Consider the following 21840-nt stretch of genomic DNA (forward strand, 5'->3'; position numbering starts at 1 on the left):
CTTACTTATCCTCTCTGAGTTGAGGAAAGACAGAGGAAATGAAACGTTAGAGAAGTAACAGGGAATAGAAAGAAAACAACAAATAGAGCAGTCACTGCAGTAACACAAAGATGAAACCGTCAACAAACCCAGGTGCATGTTGGACTGCCAAGCTAACCTGTCTTTCAGCATGACAAGAAGCATTCAACTGTATAATTACGGGATTATTGAAGCTTCAGCTCTGTGTTACTGGTGGTAAACGATTATAACAGGAAACAGCTTGCGGATATGTATCGAGCTACTTACGGCTTCTTCCCCTCCAGCGTGTTAAGGTGGGTCTCCAGGGACTCCAGAAGACTTTCTGGGGCCTGTAGAATAATAAAGAGGAGTTTATACAACAGGGACGGTAAAAGTTAGGATTGTACAGAGAGAGCTGACAACACTGATTGCAACCCACAAGAATAGACAGTGGACCACACAGTCAAATAGAAACGCTGAAGAACTGGGTCATGAGTTGATTGGCTATGCCTCCTCTTGGATTCAAAGTAACCTATGCTGCACCTTTATCATACAGAAAGCTCGTGCTCAGGTTGAGGTCACAATGGTACATCTCGTTAATCGTCATCCTGAAAGATGATAGATGTCACCCAACTGACTCACCCTATCTCGCTCGCGCTTATACTGCAGGTGGCATGGCCCGCAGGGTGCACAGTATATCCTGATAGATCATGCTCCTGGTGCACTGATAATCATCTTCCTTGTGCAGTTTTTCAGAATAATCTAATCAACATCGACTTGACAGCACTGACTCATAGACACCGACTCTATTCTCCAAGTCTCTCTGGACTTCAGTCCGTCACTGGGTTCAGATGCTAGACGCATTGCTATTTTCGGTGTACATGCTACCTCTCGGTGAAAGTATCTTAAATTGTGATTTCAACTTTAACTGTTATCCAGATGGTACTAGAGTAAAATCTACGTGCCAAATGTAGAGTAACTGCTTCCTAATTGCAAAACTTGACGCAGGATTGTTTGCAGTACAAACAACTGATGCTTTCCAAATGGCCAGTTTGATTTGGGCCTTAAATTCATGAGTGGAAAATCCTGATATTTCTTTACCTGCACAATATTGCAAACTTTTTCTTCATTACCTGTGAACTATTTTATTTGTGTTGTTTAACAGTTTTATTCTTATACGCTTTTGTGATGAATGGCAACACAAATAAACCTTCAGAATCCCAGACCGGGGCTTTTGGGTGTCAATATTTTTTGAGTACCAACCAAATGTGTCCGTAGCATTGAGTATCCAAAATTCAAGTGGGGGATTAAAAACGTAAAAAGGTAACCCAAAAACAAATAACAATAAAAGAGCAGCAGAAAGGAAAACAGAATACGGCTTCATCTCAATGCCTATAGAGAGAACAATGTTCACGATGCCAGTCACGATGCAAAGCTGCATGCTCTACCAGGCTAAATGGGACATTATCACCTTTTGATGCAGTAAAAAGGATAGTTCAACATCCTTAGTCTTGTAAAGAGAGGTCAAATCACTAATTCACTTTCCTTAATACCATGCTCCTTTACCTGGATCTATCCGTTTAAAGCTGTCTAGTCTATTATCCCTAAAACATTGAGAGACTAACGACGCAGAGAGGCTGATCATTTTTTTTGTTGTCTTGGCACTGAATAGGATGGGAAGACCATTTATCATCCAGGGACTTTAAAGTGTCTGTCCTCACCAGCAAGAACCAAGAAGGCTGTTCTGCAGACAAAGGACGGATAGAACAGCTCTATTACTGGAACTCTGAGCAAGTACAGGTGAATCTGTAGATACTAATGTATACTACACGTTGCTGAATCATCTCCCTGTGGAAGCGACAAACAACGAGCCTTCAGGCATATGTTTGAAATATGATCCGATGGGACGGACTCTGCCATCATCTGCAGAGTGTTCCCTACATCTGCTCACGCAAGTGTACATGACATAACACTTTTATAAAGCCAGTCGGATGGTAAAATTATTTTGTTTTGTTTGTGCTGTTGTAAATCCTCCGGGAGGGGATAGGAGTAGAAAATGTTGGCTGAGATTAATTCACTTTAGTTTGACAGATCTGGGAGATTGATAGAGTTTGCTCTCTTGGACGCATTAATCGAACTTTATCTCCCGTACAGCATCTCATATCTAAAGACGGGACTCTAAGATATATAGGTTGGGTTGTGAAGATCAATGATGCTATCCTGCTTAATTTATGGTGTTTAATTTATGAGTGTCACTTGAAACACTGGTGCACATTGGCTAGTAAGAAAAATGGTATCATTCAGATATTTGTCATGTTATTAGAGAGACATTTTGTACAATTTTACCATTAACCCGCTCAGCTTAATGCTAAAATCCAACCAACAGGTCAATGGCATGATGTGGCTTTCTAGCGGAAGAATTTTTAATGGAAACATTTAGCTATTAACAGTGTCATAAACTGCTAAAAGAAAATGATAATCCAATAAAGACATCAAGAGTATTTCCTACTAATATTGATAAGGCTAAAAAAAAAAATGCAGAAATTACAAGATGTCTAGGCAGAGACACTACATCAGAATGCAAAGTAGCTGCAAGACATTGAAACAGACAATAACATCTAAAAAACCTTTTCAGGAAAACCTATTTATCTGTAAAGTTAATGAAGTTACTGCTAGCAGGGGATTAGCGTCGCAAACAGTACCATTAACACTTGAACTCACTAGATCAGTAAAGAAGTAGTCCAGCACATAACTCCCCATAAAACCCCAAATACTTGTTTTCACGTTTAGTTTTTGTTCAGCAAACAAGATATAACATGTTAGTTTGTGAGTTTTTGACGGAACCAGGCTAGCCATTTTCCTCTGTTTTTGGTGCTAAGCTAAGTTAGTCACCTATTGGCTTTAGCTTCATATATTTATCATACATACACATGAGTGGTATCAATCTTCTCAGCTAATTGTGGGCAAGAAAACATACAAGCATGTTTACAAAAATATCCAAACCATATCTATATGTTGGCCACAAATCCAGTCCGCTAACACAATACAGGTGCGTAGCTTTGACTCAAGCTAATCTGGCAACTCAAACAAGTTGCTCAAGCAGGTTTTACCAAAATCCATTGTCATGAATTTATGAATTTGATTGGTTCAGGAGATCCAACAATCCATCTCTATTTCAAGTACTCTACAATGCAAGTGTCATACATTCGGCATGATGTGGTTCTGTTTTAAACTATTAGCTCTCTGCGGCCCAACAAGCCTGAGTTTAATCAGACAGCATTACAGCATGCTTTTCATGCAAGTCATCCATACTGCCACGTCACCTTTCTATAGACGTTAGTTATTGCTATAGAGTTTCCACAGCAGAATACAGTTTAGACGCCTGGGACTCATTCAGGAATCAACAGGACAAATTAGTTTTCTCATTCTGGGAATCACTTATATTTAATGACATCTTAGGAAACACAAAAGGTAAAAAATAACCTTTACAGTGACTCTATAGCTGTTATGGAAACTCTTCAACACAACTTGAGGATAACAATCTGCTGTGCGGCGATACAGTTGTTGAACTAAAACTATGTTTGGCTCAGAGATTGAGCAGCGGAAAACAGCCGCCTCAGCAGCATTGCTCAGCATATCGCAGCTTATCCAATAGGCTCTTCCAGTCGCATCGTCCCACTTCATCAGAGCGCCCGATGTCTGTCTGCTGGGGTGTGCACTCGCTGTGCAGTGTGCTTCAACTCAGTGCACTCAAAGAGAGTTTAACATGTTGGCCTTCCCTAAGCTGTTTGCTCCCCAAAGCTATAGCTCTGTGCTCACTACTCACACCCTCAGTCTGAATGATCAATCTGCACCTCTGGAAGTGAAAAGAGAAGGAGGGCACAGGGGCCGTCAATCACCAAAACAACCACAGCTCATTGGTTGCACGGAGAATGGAAGTGCACATGAGGCACAGTTTGGATATGTCTCCTTTAGTGAATGTTATATTATTATCAATAACGGTGACCATAGCAGGAGAAAAAAAATAGATGGTAGTTAGACATTCACACGACCTGCGGTACAGTTAGAAAAAACACAACACTGACATGCTGTGTTAGCATGTAGCCGTAACAAAAACTGAAGTATCCAGGAATAACAATTCACTGAAAATAATAAATGTGAGGAAAAGCCTGATTCGATCTTACCTGAGTGAGTTCCGGTATGTCATTTTTGTCTATTCCCACTTGCTGTAAAAGAAGAGAGTGATATTTCAGTGCAACAGTTACCAAACTGTACAAGATGTAGCTGACATTCAGTAATATAGGCTACCTCAGCAATTTTGAAGAATTCTGAAACCCGAGTCATTCGTGTCAGGAATCTTTTGTAGATCTCCAGCCCGTCTTTACACTGGCTTCTCTTCATCTGGAAAAACTTTTCTGGAAAACAGAAAAAAGTCAAGTGTGAGTCTTTATCTTCGTTAAATTAAAGAATAAGTCTGGGAGTATTCAATGTTTGTTCTTTCTGTCAACAAATCCCCCGAAACGTCCAAAAGCAACACCGAATTGATCCTAATAACACGCATTTTCTGTGTAGCCGAAGCCTGATATATGTTATTCCTCTGTGCCATAGAGCGCCATTTTTTTCCACAAACAATTGAAAAACTATTGAGCCATATTGTTGCACTGGGTGACATTTTCATGACTTCATTACTACGAACACACACACTGTAGGTCATTTTGAGTTGGTCCCACATACAGAGTTCTGCTGCTGTAAATACTCACTACAGCAACAGTTGAGTAACGTTCTAATACAGAGCTCAGCTGTTTTAGACAATTACTTTGAAATCCTTTTTGCTATCTTCATGTTATTGTGACCCATCTTTTAAAGATTTTCATCAGCACTGCAATAAATGATGGTTAAGTAATTTGGAAAGTATTGAGAGATGAACGACACATTGATAGATTGTTTCCCCCAATATTTATTGAAAACAAAATAAATATTTCTTACTGATTGATTATTTAAATAATCCAGTGATAATGTTTTAAAGAATTGCGATACCAGTAACAATACCGGCACCCTTAAAGTGATACCGATACCAATAGCGTACTTCATTTAATATATTTTTACCAAACACCACAGTGTAGCATAGCCGTACTTTTGAACGTTTTGGTGACATGTGGGCATGCTGAACTGCCAACTCAAATACACAGCACCACACTCCTTTAGCTCCACTTCACCACGCCACAGTCACTATGCGCTGCAGCTGCTGCGGTATTGAGCCAATCACTCGACACATGAAATTGAAGAACTCACGTGGTGATTGGCTGCGAGCAAAACCATACAAATTGTCTTTTTCTGGATACAAAAAGGATAGAATGCAGGCATCATATATCCGGAGAAGTTTCCAGCCCTGAAGAGGAGTGATTCCTTACCGAGCAGGTTAATGATGCCATCATTGTAGCAGGCATATAACTTTATCAGATCTTTGAAGAGTAGGAGAAAGCAGGCATTTATCACCCCATTGTTGAGTTCCTGTGCATGCACCTACGGACAGAAATAAAAGCCAGGAGGAACAGCGCCATTAGGATTTTGATGATGAACAGATGGAACGCAAAATAGCTTTTAAATGAGAACAAGCTTAAAAGAAAGCTGTCTTTAATTAAAAAAAAGACAATGACATTTTAGCAGAGGCAGATAATGTTAATACTGATTTAATGTATAAGAACAGTTATAGTCTGTCAAAAAGGCCTTCTACTTTGGTATATTGAAGGTATACAGAATAGAGAATTGTTTATTACACAGTGAGGAATAAGAAGGTGGAAATCCACCTCATTTATATACACGTTTGTGTCAATGACAGAAGATATAATTAAATTCAACCCTGTGAGAATGGTCCTCAATGTGAAAGGGGGCTATAATTGGCATGTCTTCATAGATGCTGCTCCAGCACTAAGCTTTGTTCATAAATCCAGCAAGCAGCTTTTATCTCCACCGTGATTATCCCCCGGCAAATTCAGTAACCTTGTGTAGTGACTTTGTTCCTTAATAGCGAGTCACTCACTTCGAAATCCAGCAGCGCGTCGATCTGGCTCTGCAGGGTGGGCATTCCTTTCAACAGCTTCTCCACTGACATGGTCCTCATCACTCCGTCGGCTCTGAGACCGGAGGGAGACGGAAAGAAATAGCACATGTGTGAATTGAGCAGCAGCTCTCAAGACAAAATAGACTCATATACTGTCTGTCTGTCAACACATAGAATACCTGTGTATACCTGTCACACATCCTGTATTATCCACCAACGTGCCTGATCTCTATTCTAAAGTTTGCAGTAACATTTTTCAGTGCCGGCTTATGTAGCCAGAGGGACCTTGTGTCTGCCAGCTAAACAGAGCCGTCCACTCTGCGAGCAAGAGCAATAACCCACTCTGTATTCACCTCTGCACTCAGTACACGCAGTACAGCCGTGCACTTGGCCCAACGCCGGGCTTGAGTCCATCCCACGCACTAATGGGACCCCAGTGGGATGTGTGTTATTCTGATAGATGTGGAGGGCAAGTAAGATGGGGGCATGTTCAGGTCCCGGGTAAACTAACAAAGTAAAATATCAATAATAATGCTGAAATAGTCATGCAGCGCGGTGCCGTGAGAAATGAGAACCGGTACCCTTTCTTGACCCGGCCAAAGTCGAAAGCCATCTGTCTGTAGGCGAAGGCCTTCTCGTTGAGATAGCGGCTGTAGCGCCTGATGAATGTGGACATGTCGTAGCCTGAGGAAGAAACACTCACACTTAAACACAGGAACAGTCTCCACTGTCAATTCAGTGCAAAGGAATACTGGGCTCTTAAAAGGTTTACAAAAAAGTCACCCCAAAAAAAAGACATAAAGTCAATTTAGACGATTACAGAGTTAGAAAATGTCTTGGATGCAATTGTAAAGAGTCTTTAGCGTTTAGAGGTGCAAAGACTCTACCTGTGATACATATATGGGAGATAAAATGTAATAAGTCACCTCTTCAACATTTTGGAAAATCTGCTTACTTATTTTTTGTTCCTGAGAGCTACATGAGAAGATTGACGCCATACTCTTGTCTGTACGTTAAGCATGGCGCTAAAGCTAGGCGCTGATTATCTTAGCATAAAAATTTGAATTAGGGGGAAAAAATGCATTTACTATCATCTCTAAAACTTGGTCCTGGTACAAGAACCAAGTTGATGTACCAAAACCAAGGCACATCAAATTATACAATCAGGCTAGCTGTTTGCCAGTGCTTCCGGTCTTCATGCGAAGCTAAGCTAAGCTAAGCAAATTGCATGGCTGTAACTTCATATTTAACAGTGGCTTCAATCCATATCTAACTCTTTTGTCTGTATGCTAAATATGAAGCCAGAGCCATGAGTCTGTTAGCTTAGCTTAAAGACTGGAAGCACGGGGAGACGGCTAGCAAGGCACTGTTGAAAAACAAAGATATCTAAAGCTTTAGAGATGATGGTAGTAAGGGGTATCTTCTCGTCTAGCGCTTGGCAAGAAGGCAAATAAGTGTTATTTTTCCCAAAACTTTGTACTATGCTTCAACAATAAGGAGGACTTTAGCCCATGCTTAGATTGATACTGAAGTGTTAATTGTAATCCGGATTATGTAGTCTATAAAATGTCTAAAAATGTACAATTTGGCTTCCTAAACTCTGCTGATACTCCATTCACCCTAGATAACTAAATGTCCATGACAACAGACTGTGAGCCCAGTGTTTATCACCATGGAGATGGGTATAATTAAGGGGGAGCAAGGGATTAGGGGAGCTGGAACTGAGGGATGGATAGAGGAGTGATTAGGCTGGTTATAACATTCAAGCACATTCTGCTGTCGCTTATTAAAACATGTGTTAAATGTATTAAATGTAAGTAGGAGAGGGAGAGTGGAACACAAAAATATAAATGGGGAATTCATTGACAAAGGAAAGGTCAGAATGAAGGGTATGAATTCGGGTTGAAAATGATGGAGGGCTGGGTAAGTCAAAGACTGGGAGGAAAGAAACAAAACCCACCGTGGGAGCCAGTTTTGTCCAGGAAGTTGCTGAGGTTGAACAAGGTGTTTCTAGATGCCAGGAACTGCAGGAATTTCTGCAGGAGAGAACAAAGGCACAGGGTTTAGTTCTCCGCCGGGCACTAAATGACAAACGGGGAAATGGCTCCAATTTAGGCTGAGGCAAAAAATAGCTTAGTTAGCATTCTTGATGAAACAGATTCAAGACGTCATGGTGTCTCACTAAAACACTGCGACAAATCTTTAATGGATAAGACATACCAACGAAACTAAATTCACTTTCATCAACTGAGAAATAACCAGACATTACAACACACAGTTGTGAATGAACACTACATATCCCAGCAGTCATGGCTTGTTATATTTTCATGGTCATATTCAAACAGATGGCTCCATTTTAATTATAAAAAGGTTTGTTTGACGTTCACAGCCATCTCAAAGGGGCTGTTCAGCGCTTTCAGCGCTAAACCTGTGAAAATGCCTGCAGCAGAAAGTGGAATTAATATGAGAGGTGTGATTCGATACAAGTCCTTTTTCATCAGTGATTAGGGAGAAATCCAGCATTAAAGGAGCAAAATGCTGTAGCCTTCGTGAGTGGGAGGGTGTGAATAATGAATTAGACACATGAAGGGGACCAGAGAATACAGCATAATAAAGACAAACAGGCTCCCTCTGCAGCCCTGCAAGAACAAGCTTACCACAGTGACACACATGGACATAAACGCATACCACGCACGCACACACACACACACACACACACACACACACACACATACAACACTGCTGATGCTTATTCAGTGGCTGCATTTACACAAAACGGAGCATACTAACATGAGGGAGGCTAAGGATGAAAAATCCTCCCTGGAGAGATGATGCGCTACCACGATACCTCCCCTCCTCCCACTGTCTACTTCACTTTCATTCTCTCTCTTCAGTCAATACTGCACTATCATCATTAGGGACACTACAACAGCAAAGCTCTGGCTTAAAAACAAACAGGTCTCATCTCAGGAGACTGAAGGCACATGCAGTACTGTGTACATACATTGCCTTGTCTATAGTTTGAATCACACACTCTGATTCAAACTATCGCCCCTTGAGCGTTTGTGTCCATATCATGCAGGTAAGAGCACAGAAAAATATCACTTCATCATGTTATTCACACACAAACTGAGCGTATTTGTGAAACGTGTGTATATCCCATAGTAGCTCATGGCACCACAATTGTTTCTGTATCGACTGCAGTGGTTAATTCTATTGTCTTCATATTGCTAAATCTCTTTTGCTTTCCACCCAATGCATGCTGGGAAGGCAACCCCCTCACCCCAGAATTTTGACTTGGGATAAGTAGGTATTGAAGGTAAATGAATAACTAATGAGCTTACAGTATTCCTCTCTGTCTTCTCAGTCTCCATCATACAGTACACTCTCTCCGACTCTTTCCTATTGCAGAATACTTCCTCCTTCTTTCTCCTGTATTGTCTATCTTTGTCTCTCTCTCTCTCTTTCTATCTCTCTCTTGTCATCTGCAATTCAGTGGCAGTTAGTTTCTTTGATGGGCTGTAAAGGAGCATCTGTTTATCTCTCTGAGTTTCCCCTTGGTGCCCATTCAGAGCTTTCTTCAGCTGTCAGGACATACATTGGGTCAGGGGGTCAGCACCAGGAAGCAGGAGGCCAGTCCCTTTGCTAATTCCATGGCTGCTGCCGGGGTCAAGATTTACAACCATGCAGCAAAACATAAGAAATGTAAAAGGCATTGTGCAGAGAGGACATTGGGGTGAAGTAAGGCCAGCTACTCATAACATTGTGTTCTCTGTTTTAATTTTCCTTAAAGTAGGTTTAAAGCGGCATTAATTGATATTTGGCCACTTGAGGGCAGGCACAAGCTGTAAACACAGCACTGACATATTGTCACCTTACATAATGTAGTTCTTAAGTGATAGCACACAGTTTACACATCCAGCTGGCAGCGGTGCAACATTAGCATTCATTTGGAGGCGTGTCTCTCTCCACCTGGTGAATGCAGGTCCTGTTCATTCAACTTTTTCCTCTATTTTGGTCTCTTCCAACTCCTAAGAAAGTTGTCTGCATCCTTAGTTGCTAAATGCAGCTATAGACGCTAACTGTCGTCTGTCGTTTGTGGCTACGCAGGTAGCGTACATTACAAAACTCTGTCTGGAAGTCACACTAATGAGAGTGCTGAGAATGAACCGATACAGCAGAGTTATGGTCCATGAAACCACAACTATGAGCTGAAAGACGCTAAAATGTCTGAGGGGGTTTTCAGAGTTGGTTGATAATTCTCTGTGGGTTAATCTTAGTTACACATGGCCTATTGACTCCGTGTTGGTATAAAATATCAATCAGTGCATTTTAAAGGTTGGAATAATAACCTTATTTCACATTGTCTGACAGCATTACACATATTAATATATATATATATATAATATATTTATATATATATATTAAAAAAAATTTTATGGATGCAGACATCCCATCATGGCGTAAAGTCCCTTGCTAAAGGGTATATAAATACTCACTTACTTCCCCTGACCGCATTTTACCAGACATTAAAACCAGCAACCGACAAAGGTACGTATTCAGGGTGTGTGTGTGTAGTAACGGTGCGTTGTCGCCTCACCTCGTTGCCAGTCACCATGAGGTGGTGTGTGGTGATCAGGGCCTTGAAAACCACCACCCAGCTGGCGTTGCCGACCCTCTCCATCAGCACGTCGGCCATCTGGGGGACGTTCACATTGGTCTCCTGGGTGGCCTGGATCAGGTCTGAGAAGCATCGAGGAGAGGAGAGACAGAAGGTCAGATGGTGGATATTAGCAGGGGAGAGGACTCGGCACCGGTACAGCGTGTGCTGAATCCCTTTTTATTCAAACAAAGACAGCAGATGGGATGAGAAATTACAAACAGGAGTCGATGCGGTGGTACTGGGTGTGGGCTTTGCTGCATTTCACAGCCGCACTCTCTCGCATCCTAATTTTCACTTTCATACACCACGAGTGTTTCCCTGAGCAGTGTTTCCTCAAATGAGCAAAGCATATGAAAAATGTAATGACATATTTTCACGTGTATTAATCAACCCGTTTTAAAACTGTCACTCCGGTAGTAAGGTGCTCATTCAATATCTGTAATTTTTTGAAAGATTTTAGAAACGTGCCAGCTTTTGCAGATTGAAATGTCCGTGTAAATGAGTTAATCCCTTGTATTTTGACATCAAATACATTTTTAGTAAGTAGCACACTTATTGCAAGCAGGAGGGGCTAGTTTCTATCGACAGAGTTGCCTCTGGAGGCTGCCGTTTTCCATCTCATTGAAATGTATTAAAATAAGTGCTTCACATTACACCACCATCGCCCGGTGTGAGTGAGTCACACTGACTATACTGATTCTCCCTGCAGTCAGTCATTGATACCAGCACAGGCAGAGGAAGAGTGGAATATTCCACAGCAGAGAAACTGTCGTGACCAAAAGGGAAGAAAGGATTGCAATGCGAATCACACTGTTGAATCAGCATCAGCCACACAGACAGACGGTGGTCGATGGAGTGGTGCAGAGATAAGACCTGGTGTAATACGGCACCATCAGCAGATTATTGACTCTATAAATCCATGTATTTCATTCTATAATGACGAATGAAAGATAAAGGTAATATTGCTAATGAAACAATCTGCTAAAGTTACCTGCTCCATGTTGTCATAATACGAGTGTCCTGTCAAACAATCGCTGGAAAAGTTAAGCTGCTTAAGCACTCTGCTATGTTATGAAATTCACTTTATGGGGGGGAATACCCAGTCAGTGGCCAGACAAGAGTATGAGCATTTAACTTAAATCTGCACTCATCAATATGTATTACTATGTGTACCATAACGGGTCACGACCCCACAGACATCTTTCACTTGCCCCTGCAATTCCCCTCGGCCCTTTTGAAGCCTTTTAGCATCTGTAAGCTCATTGTTTTGGTTTTTACGCCGTTAACTGGTTCACCGCGCTCATCAGCGTAATACCCAACCACAGTAGGCAGCTGTTCTCAGTGAAAAGAAACCGATGAGCCCACCAAAAACAACAGACAGACAAAGTTAGCAACGATGGTGAACATAGTGGAGCGTTTACCAGCTAATGAGACAGATATTTCCCTCAACAGTCAGTCGGAACCAAAGAAAAAACTAAAAGGAGAGTTTATATTGGACTTACATTTGTTGGGAGGCCAGAAACATGACTCTCAATATGATAATGCTGCTCCATGTCTGCTGGATATGTTTGTTGACATATTTGGTGATATGTCATTAGATCATAACATGATAATGTAGTACAGCTTGTTCTGCAGTCAACTGTATTAACTGTATCAAGGATATATAAAAATCAAGGATATATGATGAAAATGGCTAATTTCCACTTGAACCACCTTTAAAATTGAATAATGTTACTATTAGTTATTGTTTGTGCTCATGGAACACTGAGGAGAACAATCAACACTACATGACCTTGATACATATACTCACATAGCACTTAGTAATTTAACTGCTAAGTTGACCAAGAGAACAAGAGGACCAAAGGCGGCAACCTCCGAGTCTGAGAAGTGAAGCCAATGTGTAAGTGCCTTAAACTTTTGTTCTTTCTACCAAAGATCAGGAGGCGACTCCTGTAGTTGCAGAAAGAAGTCAATTTCTATTGAAGTCTATGAGAAAATGACTCTACTTCTCATTGATTTATTACCTCAGTAAACATCGTAAACATGAGTTTATGGTCTCAATCGCTAGTTTCAAGTCTTCTTCAATACAGCATGATGTTCATAAATCATAAACTATTGTTCCATATAGAGTGAAATAGATAATAAAGCAGGGTATGCTTTAGGGCGGGGCTACCTTGTGATTGACAGGTCGGTACTGCGGCGTTGTCCGGTCTGGGAGTTGTCAGTGTTTTCGTCTCACAACTTTAAACCTTTCACAGTGTGTTTCCAGTCCATGAAAGTTAACTGTAACATTTTGGTCACCTAAAAATGTGTTTTTCTGTGTTTTTCGGTTGTACTTAGCTCCACCCACTCTTCTTGTTGCACAAAACCAAGATGGCGATGGCAGTCCACAAACCAATGGATGACGTCACAGGGACTACACTTCTTATATACAGTCTGTGGCTAACACCTAATAAATGAGACCAACCTGTAGTTGTGTGTAGTATCAGCATATGTCAGATGACAGTAAAACCTTTGTGAAGACTTATCTATTCACTGGCAGATACACAAGCTGTCCTCCATGGTAAACCTCAGGGCATATCTCCAGAGACAGTTTGAGGAATGACAGAAGTAGGTGTGTAGTGATGGACAGAGAGGGACAGAAAATAAGACCGGCGTCATTTTAAACGCCTTGATTCAGCCGAGCAGGGCAGACGCAGAGCAACTTCTATGAAGCCCTGAGATTCATTAATGGTGTCATATCCATCCTGCATATTTACTGCCAGCAGACAGTCAGCTAAGAGGTGTCTATTGGATTTTCCTCCCTGGCTTAATATAGACTAAATGGCAGTACATCTCACACCGTATACACTTTACACATGGCGCAATCTGTCACTCGTTAGAATGGCATGGAGTAATATCTGGTTAGTTTGATTAAGTGCACTCAACTTATGAATGCATTGGACAAAAAAACTGCACCGTGACAAAGCCAACCATCTTTAAAATCCTGACATCTGCCAAACATACCGTAAAGAGAAACATGGTACAGACACAAAGCCACTACTAGCTTCTACTACTACTATACGACTAACTTTGTTCTACTTCAGAGGACAACATTGTAGTACTACATGTACCTGACAAAGAAATGTTACTGGTTACGTTGCAGATTCAGATTTGACTCACAAAATGTAACGATTAAAACATGATGCAATATTATTCATTAAACTTTCCAGCATAATACATTTAAAGCTCAACAGAAGTTAAGGAGATTTCAGTAGCCCACATTGTGCTGATAATGCCTCTCATTAAACTCTTTACTTGATGTACAAATTTGAATGCAGGACTTTCACTGTTCTTGAGTAGGCCTTCTTCTTCTTAAACTGCTTTTACCAACATTCCCAGTTAGAGAAAGTAAAGCAAAACGGAATTCCCCTGGAGCCCCCAAATCACTCAATCCGCCCCTGAATAACTCAACCAAGTCTCTGTTACAGCAGAGGTAGCTTCCAAATAAGGGTATTATTTGCTTGTTTCGACATAACCACCACGGTCCTATTAAGTAGAGCATGGATTTAATTAGTGGAGGAATCTTGCTGGCAGTAGTGTTTTTAGTGTTATAAGTTATTATCAAGTCTTTCAGCGGGGAAATACAGTCTCACTCACGGGGGAAAACGACGCCCGTTCGGAGCGCGTGGTTGGAGTATGTGCTGTTTGTTTACATTCCATTCATTATTATTTCTAACCCTTGTAAGATTTTTCTAATTTGTGTGTGCCTTAGAATTTACTGATTATCTGTGACATGAAGGGGGACTCAAGGGGGACATCAAATACTGACCAGTGATTTTCATTCCAAAATGGCTAAATCATTTATTATGTTTCTATTACCATGAATACATCAAGTCCGATAGCCCACGGTGGATGTGGTTGGAAAGGGACTGCGTGAATAGTCATGCGGAAATGTATTCAAGGTCACTTTGCTTTGACAGTCATGCTACATGTCTGCTCGGGCTTTTGCTTCCTCCATCATGCTTTCATCATGCAGTAATAATTGCTGTGCACGTAGTAAAGCAGCATGTACACACACATACACACACACACACACACACACACGCAAACACATGCACGCACGCACAAAGTGAGAGGGATAATCCCTACCGGGCTGATGAGTCAGCGGCCTGCATCATCCTACGCTTTTCATCTCTCCGTCTCTGTCTGTCTCCTTCCCTGTCTGTCCGTCTGTCCGTCTCACTCTCCGCCTGTCTCTCTCTATCTTTCCCACAGTGAGGGTGAGTGCTTTTGCCAGACTGTGAGACAAACTGCACAGTCACTATCATTTAAGATCTACATAGGTAGTTGACCTTAAATCTACTGTAGACCATGTCCTAATAAGAGAACAATAAGAAAATGAATGTACATGAGATTATAGCTGTAATTCGAGAGAAACTGATTTTTTTTTCTCTAATTATATGCTGTTGCACTGCGCTTGTCAATCAAACAGGGTTTCATGCTCAGACGTCGCTTTTCTTTGTCTGTCCAGCTATGGCGGCCATTGCCCCTCATGATTAACACTGCACACAGGAGGATCCTTTTGAGTGTTATGAACCCTACATTTCATGAGGTCACTACTCTATGAATCACTAATGCACCAAACGGTGAACTGATATCCGTTTGTTTGAAAATGCGCTGGATAAAGTCTCGAAGAAAGAAGAAAAAGAGTCTCTGTTTGAGATTGAGATGATTGAGATGCTGAACAGCAACTCAGCGGGAACTCCCGGCTCACCCGTCTCTCCCCACCTCCCTTCTCAATTATTCATTATGTGTGAGTGTGAGTATGAAAAAGAGAGATAGAGCAAGGCAGCTTGATATGTAGCTCTTCTCAAGCGCTAGCACACACAGGGAGTCACGCTGACTAACAATTACAGCACTTGCATGCTTGGATCGGTATTCTGTATGTTGCAACATTTGTATCATAAGAATTGTATTGCCTGTCAGTACTATACTATAGGAATAGTAAACTGATCTTGATATGCAGAATTTTTCCCAAGCAAAGGAAAAATACCGCCCCCTTCTTAACATTGTAGAGTCAAGTGAGACAAATCTCAACCCTCCATATTTTCTAGGATTTGGTGATTCCAACTTAAAGCTTCACTTATTTGTGTTTTTATATTAACAACTAATGAAATGACTAAGTGTAATGTGACATAATTTGCTTTTAGTGATGAACCCAGAGAGAATTAACCCCCCAACTCTGCAGGTCCCCTCATACTTATAGAGCGCTTTCAGCTCATTCTTTCGTTCTTGACGACCCATTTCTTATTTTTTTACAGTTTTTTACTGTTTTGGTTCACTCTCACCAACATCTATTGCAGCAGCATGCAGGACACATCTGTAAAAACCCACTGTACGCTCCCTGCCAAGGACCAAATGGCAGACAAAGTTAGCAACTAGCTGAACAAAGTGGAGCTTTTAGCAGCTAGCATTTAGCACACACGGCTAGCATTTAGCACACACAGCTAGCATTTAGCACACACAGCTAGCATTTAGGTGGAGACCAAAACAGAGCTAAAAGAGTGAAGGTTTGACCAGTCCAGACACACGACTCCAAATAAAATACCAACATTACAACAAGCAACTGTTTACAATGCTGCTTGCAGTAACCTCAGTTTTAATATTGAAGTTAAGTTGAGTAAGAGACATTAATACGATTGGTGTAAACAAATAAAATAGTAGAGAAGATTAACAGCTTCAATAGGCCTCTGCGCTGCACTTCACAATGTAGGAGATTTACGGGTGTTAAAAATACTGTTGTATGACATTTTTGTGTCCGCAGTGACAGCACACAGAACACGTCCTTCATAAAAAAGCCTGCAGACCTTTTTAGCTGTTGCGCAAGGTTATTCGTGCCATGAGGGTTACAAGAGCCTCTACACATTTTAACATTACATTCTTATACACGGACGCATTACGCTCGCTCCAGCTAGAGGGCTTGTGCACACACACAAACATCTTGCCCTGCTCTAATTTACAAGCACAGCACCTGAGCCGTCATTGTGCGGCAAACCATTGGTTTGACGTGTTCACCTCCTCTACAGTGTATGTGTATGTGTGTGTATGTGTGTGTATGTGTGTGTGCGGTTGTAAAATGAGAGGGAGGAGATACAAGAGAAAAGGACACCTGTCTGAGGGGAAAGGCACTCATTAACAGGCTCCATGCTTCAGAATGCAACCACCTATGAGTCAGCGCTCTGCTTGACACAATGCATGCACAACATGCAGCCTCATCCGTTTTGCATGAAATGTCCGGTGCAATTTTCAAACTGAAGCGGTACAGAGCTACAAGCCGACACTGGGGGAGAGTCGCTGCATCAAAAGCAAGCAGCAATCAATAAATCCTTGAAAATATGTAGCAACAGCTTGTTATAGCTTATCACACCACACCAGAACACTATTGTTTTATAAAAACGATTAACAACACATATAGGAGTTGCATTCAAGCGACATATTTGTTTGTAACAGTAAACATGGCCAGTGGGTTCGTGCTCTGCTTCTACTATTTACTATTTTGATCTCTGGAGAGCAGCTCTGTGTCGGCAGATGTCACTGAGCATGCATCAAGGATACGGTGCCTATTTTATAGTGTTTGTGTTGTTGCTGGACTGCGAGGTATAAAATGTGCTGCTTATGTTTATTATAATGAAGGTATTTGTCACTCAATGCAATCCTATGGCTCTTTTATGTGTTTTTAATTGCTTTCTGAAAGGTCTAGCGGAGAAGCACAGCATGTATGTGACTGCAGACACGCAGACGGTACTTCTTAGTGAGACAGATTCATCCTTGATTTTTGCTGTTTTTATCGTATTTGCCGATAATAATAAAGAAAACATAAAATAATGCTGGACTTATCCTTTAACAAGACCTCAGACTTTCCCTTGGTTATTGAATATGTGAAAGTACACCATGGCTGTATACTCTATAAAGATGAGAGCAAAGTATTAGATGAAAAGTCATGCTGCTAGCATGACTTAAAAACACAAACACTATTGCACATTTGTCATTTGTTTCTTCAATGAACGTGGGAACTGTAGTTTAGTTTGAGTCAATCCCACATGCACTCGCCCTCTCTGACTATTTTCCGCACCAGCCGATAATAGTCCACAACAAATGCACTGCTATTGGAATTGATTTGACATTTGCTAGAAAAATGCTGTGCACACACAGCTGTTTTAAGAAATTCTTTGGTCTTTTTAAAAAAATACATACTTGCGACCTGTTTTCAAAGATATCTTCACCGATGGGTTCGGAGCTGAGTGCCAAAGACAGGGGAGGGAAAGCGGAATGTATTGATTGACTAATGCATTGTTGATTTAATCTATTGTTTCATTTGACAATAAGGAAACGATTGAACGATGCCAGACCTGTAAAGGCGTCCCTTCAGCAGGCTCACACAGTCGAGATCTTCTACTCTCACACTTTGGACTTGTGTGCTCTATTGACCTCAGCAGTGTCAGATAACCGTCACTGAACACCACATCAGGCTGCCCCGCAGCGCCTGCCACACCCAAACAGCAGCCTTTAACACATCAATAACTGTAAGTGATATCAAAGATACTGTGCGTGTGTAAGTGCGACTGAAGGCAAACTGCTATGGTGTGCACGCACCGCAGGACATGCATGAGCATATACGCAAGCCTGCATGACGCACATGCAACATCCTCCTCATATTTTCTTTTTCTTTTTTAAATGTACCAAAAAGCATCAAAGGGGGCATGTCAAGGTGGTTGCCTAGGCAACAGGCTCTCGTACTTTCAGTGCCATCAAGAATGCAGTAAAAGTGCTTTGAAAACATATATTCACAGGTGCAAAGTCCCATTGCAGCAAACTGATAAGGGTCACCCAGCCAAAGCCAGATTTATGAGTCATAACAGCCTCAACACAGCTGGAAGATTCAACGCTGAACTCAGCAACACATTCTTATAAATATTCAGTAATACCTTTCACGCATTTATTATGTTCTATACTGTTTTGTCAATATATTCTCATGTTTCATATAGATTGAGATTGAATAGGTGACTCGTAAACATGGAGATCTGTGTTTTCAGTAAGCGCTCTATGTGTAAGAGTGCAGAGTGCAATGCCAAGCTGCATGAGTGATGCCTTGGTGAGCTACATGGACCATGAAAGCACGGTGCTTATTTATAGCGCCTCTCAGCCTCAAGCAACATACAGGGGGAAAGAAAAAAAAAAAAAGATATACCCAGAATGCACTCTGTTCCAGCGTAGCGTACCACCAATGTGGTGTGGCAGCCAAACAAAGAGGAAGCCATTGAGATCTAGACACTGTGGAGGATGGCAGTGACATCTGAGGGGGGGAAAAAGCTGGCGTCCCACACAAGCTGCTGCTACTGCTGGTAGACACAGATAGCAGCGTTGTTCTCATAGACGCTTCGGCTTTCAGGGACATTTCAGTTTGTCTGCTGCGATGCAGCTCCTATATGCAGTCTGTGTGTGGGAAGAAAAGCCCACGTTCGTTGGGTTTGTTTAAGATTAGAAAAGTGTGCCGTGTCCAATTTGAATCTTTTCTATTCATTTTTACTGGACTAACTCATCAATCAATCAATAAATGTAACTGATATCAAAAGCCATGTGCGTGAGTACAACTGTAGGCAAACCGCCAAGCAAGAACGCATGCACCAGCGAATTACATACAGGCAAAGCCTGCACAAAACAACCCTCAAACTCCTCATGTTTTTCAAAGACGGATACTAAAATGTGGCAAAATGGATTTTATTGGAATTTTAAGAGCTTCACACTTACAGATTCACACCAGCCAAGTTGCAAGTGTTAGCTCTTTACCTACAGATATGTTTTTGAATGCAGGCTATACATTTTTAGATTTGTGAATGTTTTTTTTCCAACCCTTCATTTCCATAAGGTATTGAAAAATCCAGAAGCAGATTCATTAACCTGACTTAAGTTATAAGTGCTGTTGGTGCTCCATGCTGCATCTTATACTGATATTAATAGAATAGCACAGGGGCATGGTTAGCAAAATGATTAGCTGTGAAAAACACAATTGTTTTCTCTCACATTAAAGAAGCTTGGTGTAGCTAGCGTAAGTGAGGGAGACAGAAAAGTTTGGCAAAACTTAGCTAGTATAGCTAGCGCTTGTACTACCTGACTTGGCCATTACTGGCCTAGCTAATACTAGTTAGTCAGCTAACAGCTGTGTGTTCTCTGTATGGTAGCTGGATTCATCGGATGTAGTCTGCAGGTATAAGTCTTCCATTGGCCCACATTTCATGCTGCCTTCTCTTCCTCTTCCGCTATCTATTATGCAAGGTAACCATCACTGCATCCCTATAAGCATTAGGTGTCGCTCTGTCGGACTGTTAAGCTAGCAAGGTGTTGTAAATTAGCATTTCGCTACAAACACTTAACACAGTGCATCTGGGTTTTGTGCATAAATGTATGTTACAATTCTAATGCTACTGTGATGTCCATATCAAATAAAATAAACATAAACAATTCGCGTTAGCATGCGATCAGATAAGATTCAGAAAAAGACGAATAAACAAACGTTTAAAACCACCTAGATATTCAAATAGAAAACACTTCCTATGAATACTCCAATTGTTCTACTAATTGCCTACAGCTCTAATGTATGCTAACCGTCGCTCTCAGACAAAGAAAAAAACTAATTGCAGCCACTCTTCTTTCTGAGCATCACCTCAGCTACCATCATTTCGTCCTCTCTAGCTCCCTTCATCCCTTGTCAGCCGTTCTCCTCCCATGAGGCTGTGTATCCCCCCTATCTGAATAGAAAAACTATAGCTTGTGGCTTGTGTACTTCTGTTGGGTACAGGTTCTGCTCCGAGGAGACAGAAACAGATATCATCCTGTATGCTGAACCAAATGATGCAGCCAAGACAAATGTATTGCTGGGCTTCTTTTTTTAAAAAGGGACTAATCTGCATCTGTTTGGATGCTAAAATAAGTCAAAAAGAAGCACAGGAAACTACAGAACTATTAGAATACAGCATGCCCTATATGCGTGATCATTTTTGTGGTATGAGATATGTTCCCCCTCCATTTATCTGGACCCATTAAAAGGTAAAATATGGAATAAACTACTGAGAACATACTGAAAAGGTTGAAAACTATTAAAAGAGATCCAAAATAAATTCATAGAGCTTCAGAGTCAGGTGCATAGATGAAGAAATATTTGATCTGAGCTATTTCCAGGGGTGTTTAATGTTTGCATAAGTAATCAAATAATCTAAGTTAAAAAAAAGCACCTCACTGTGCTGCAGGTCTAGAGGTCAGACATTATTCATGACTACCACTATCACACTACCGCTGTCAGAAATGCGTACCCCATAACCAATGCTGTGTGGGAAACAAATGATACATATTCCAGGTTTATAAGAAAGCACCTGCTTGCTTTTTGAAATGTCTTAGCAGGACAATTAAGCTGAATGAAAAGCGACCGACTGCTCACTTACGTTCCCCAAACAGTGAAGATCCAATCACAGTCCCTCTCAGAGAGGCTTTCAAACCTACTCCAAACTTTGTAAAACTACCTAAACGTCTCCACAGGGTTCCTTGTATCTGGTGATTCAGTCAGTGGAGGAAAACTTTTTTGTGACACATTTTTTTTATTGCAAAGTCGGGGCCCGAGGCAGAACTGCAGCGGAGTAATAAAACAGCAGGAAACCCGAGCCTCCCTGCATTATTGATATGCAGCCCGGGTGTAGACACGGCCCTTCAACGTTTGAGCTGCTGAGCTGCTGCTTACCTGCATACCAGGACACGGGACTGTTTACCTACATTTTATTCTGGGTGTGGCAAGCAGCATTAGCGTGCACATTCTGCCCATTTTAAAGTGCAATAAACCCCCCGCAGACACAACTGCAGTGTAATATGAATGGTTTTATCCTCAGACTAGCAGGCTCGAGGGCGTTGCAACCGCAGAAGAACATCAGAAAAAAGAACTGAGAGGCATGGCAAGAGGTGGGAGGTATTAAGAAAAGAGTAGCCAATCCATTTGAACCGGCTGCTCAGATTCAGAGTAGATAATGGTCTGATAGCAGCTGTATGGGGGGTCCTTGTCCCAGCTCATTAATCTGGACACACACTGTTGGTA

General features: G+C 41.4%; 1 protein-coding gene across 1 annotated transcript in view; it reads right to left on the bottom strand.

Moving 5' to 3' along the window:
- Window positions 1-281: 281 nt before the first annotated feature.
- The window catches only part of snap91a (synaptosome associated protein 91a), a gene marked incomplete at both ends in the record, with an annotated part of 30020 nt that continues 8461 nt past the window's right edge, over window positions 282-21840 (bottom strand). The window contains 8 exons of the mRNA XM_079165195.1: window positions 282-347; window positions 4182-4223; window positions 4306-4412; window positions 5409-5520; window positions 6038-6131; window positions 6640-6742; window positions 8019-8094; window positions 10659-10801. Coding sequence (XP_079021321.1) covers window positions 282-347; window positions 4182-4223; window positions 4306-4412; window positions 5409-5520; window positions 6038-6131; window positions 6640-6742; window positions 8019-8094; window positions 10659-10801 — 743 coding nt within the window. The remainder of the gene's footprint in view (window positions 348-4181; window positions 4224-4305; window positions 4413-5408; window positions 5521-6037; window positions 6132-6639; window positions 6743-8018; window positions 8095-10658; window positions 10802-21840) is intronic.

This window comes from Pholis gunnellus (assembly GCF_910591455.1).
Source record: "Pholis gunnellus genome assembly, chromosome: 8".
Classification (NCBI taxonomy): domain Eukaryota; kingdom Metazoa; phylum Chordata; class Actinopteri; order Perciformes; family Pholidae; genus Pholis; species Pholis gunnellus.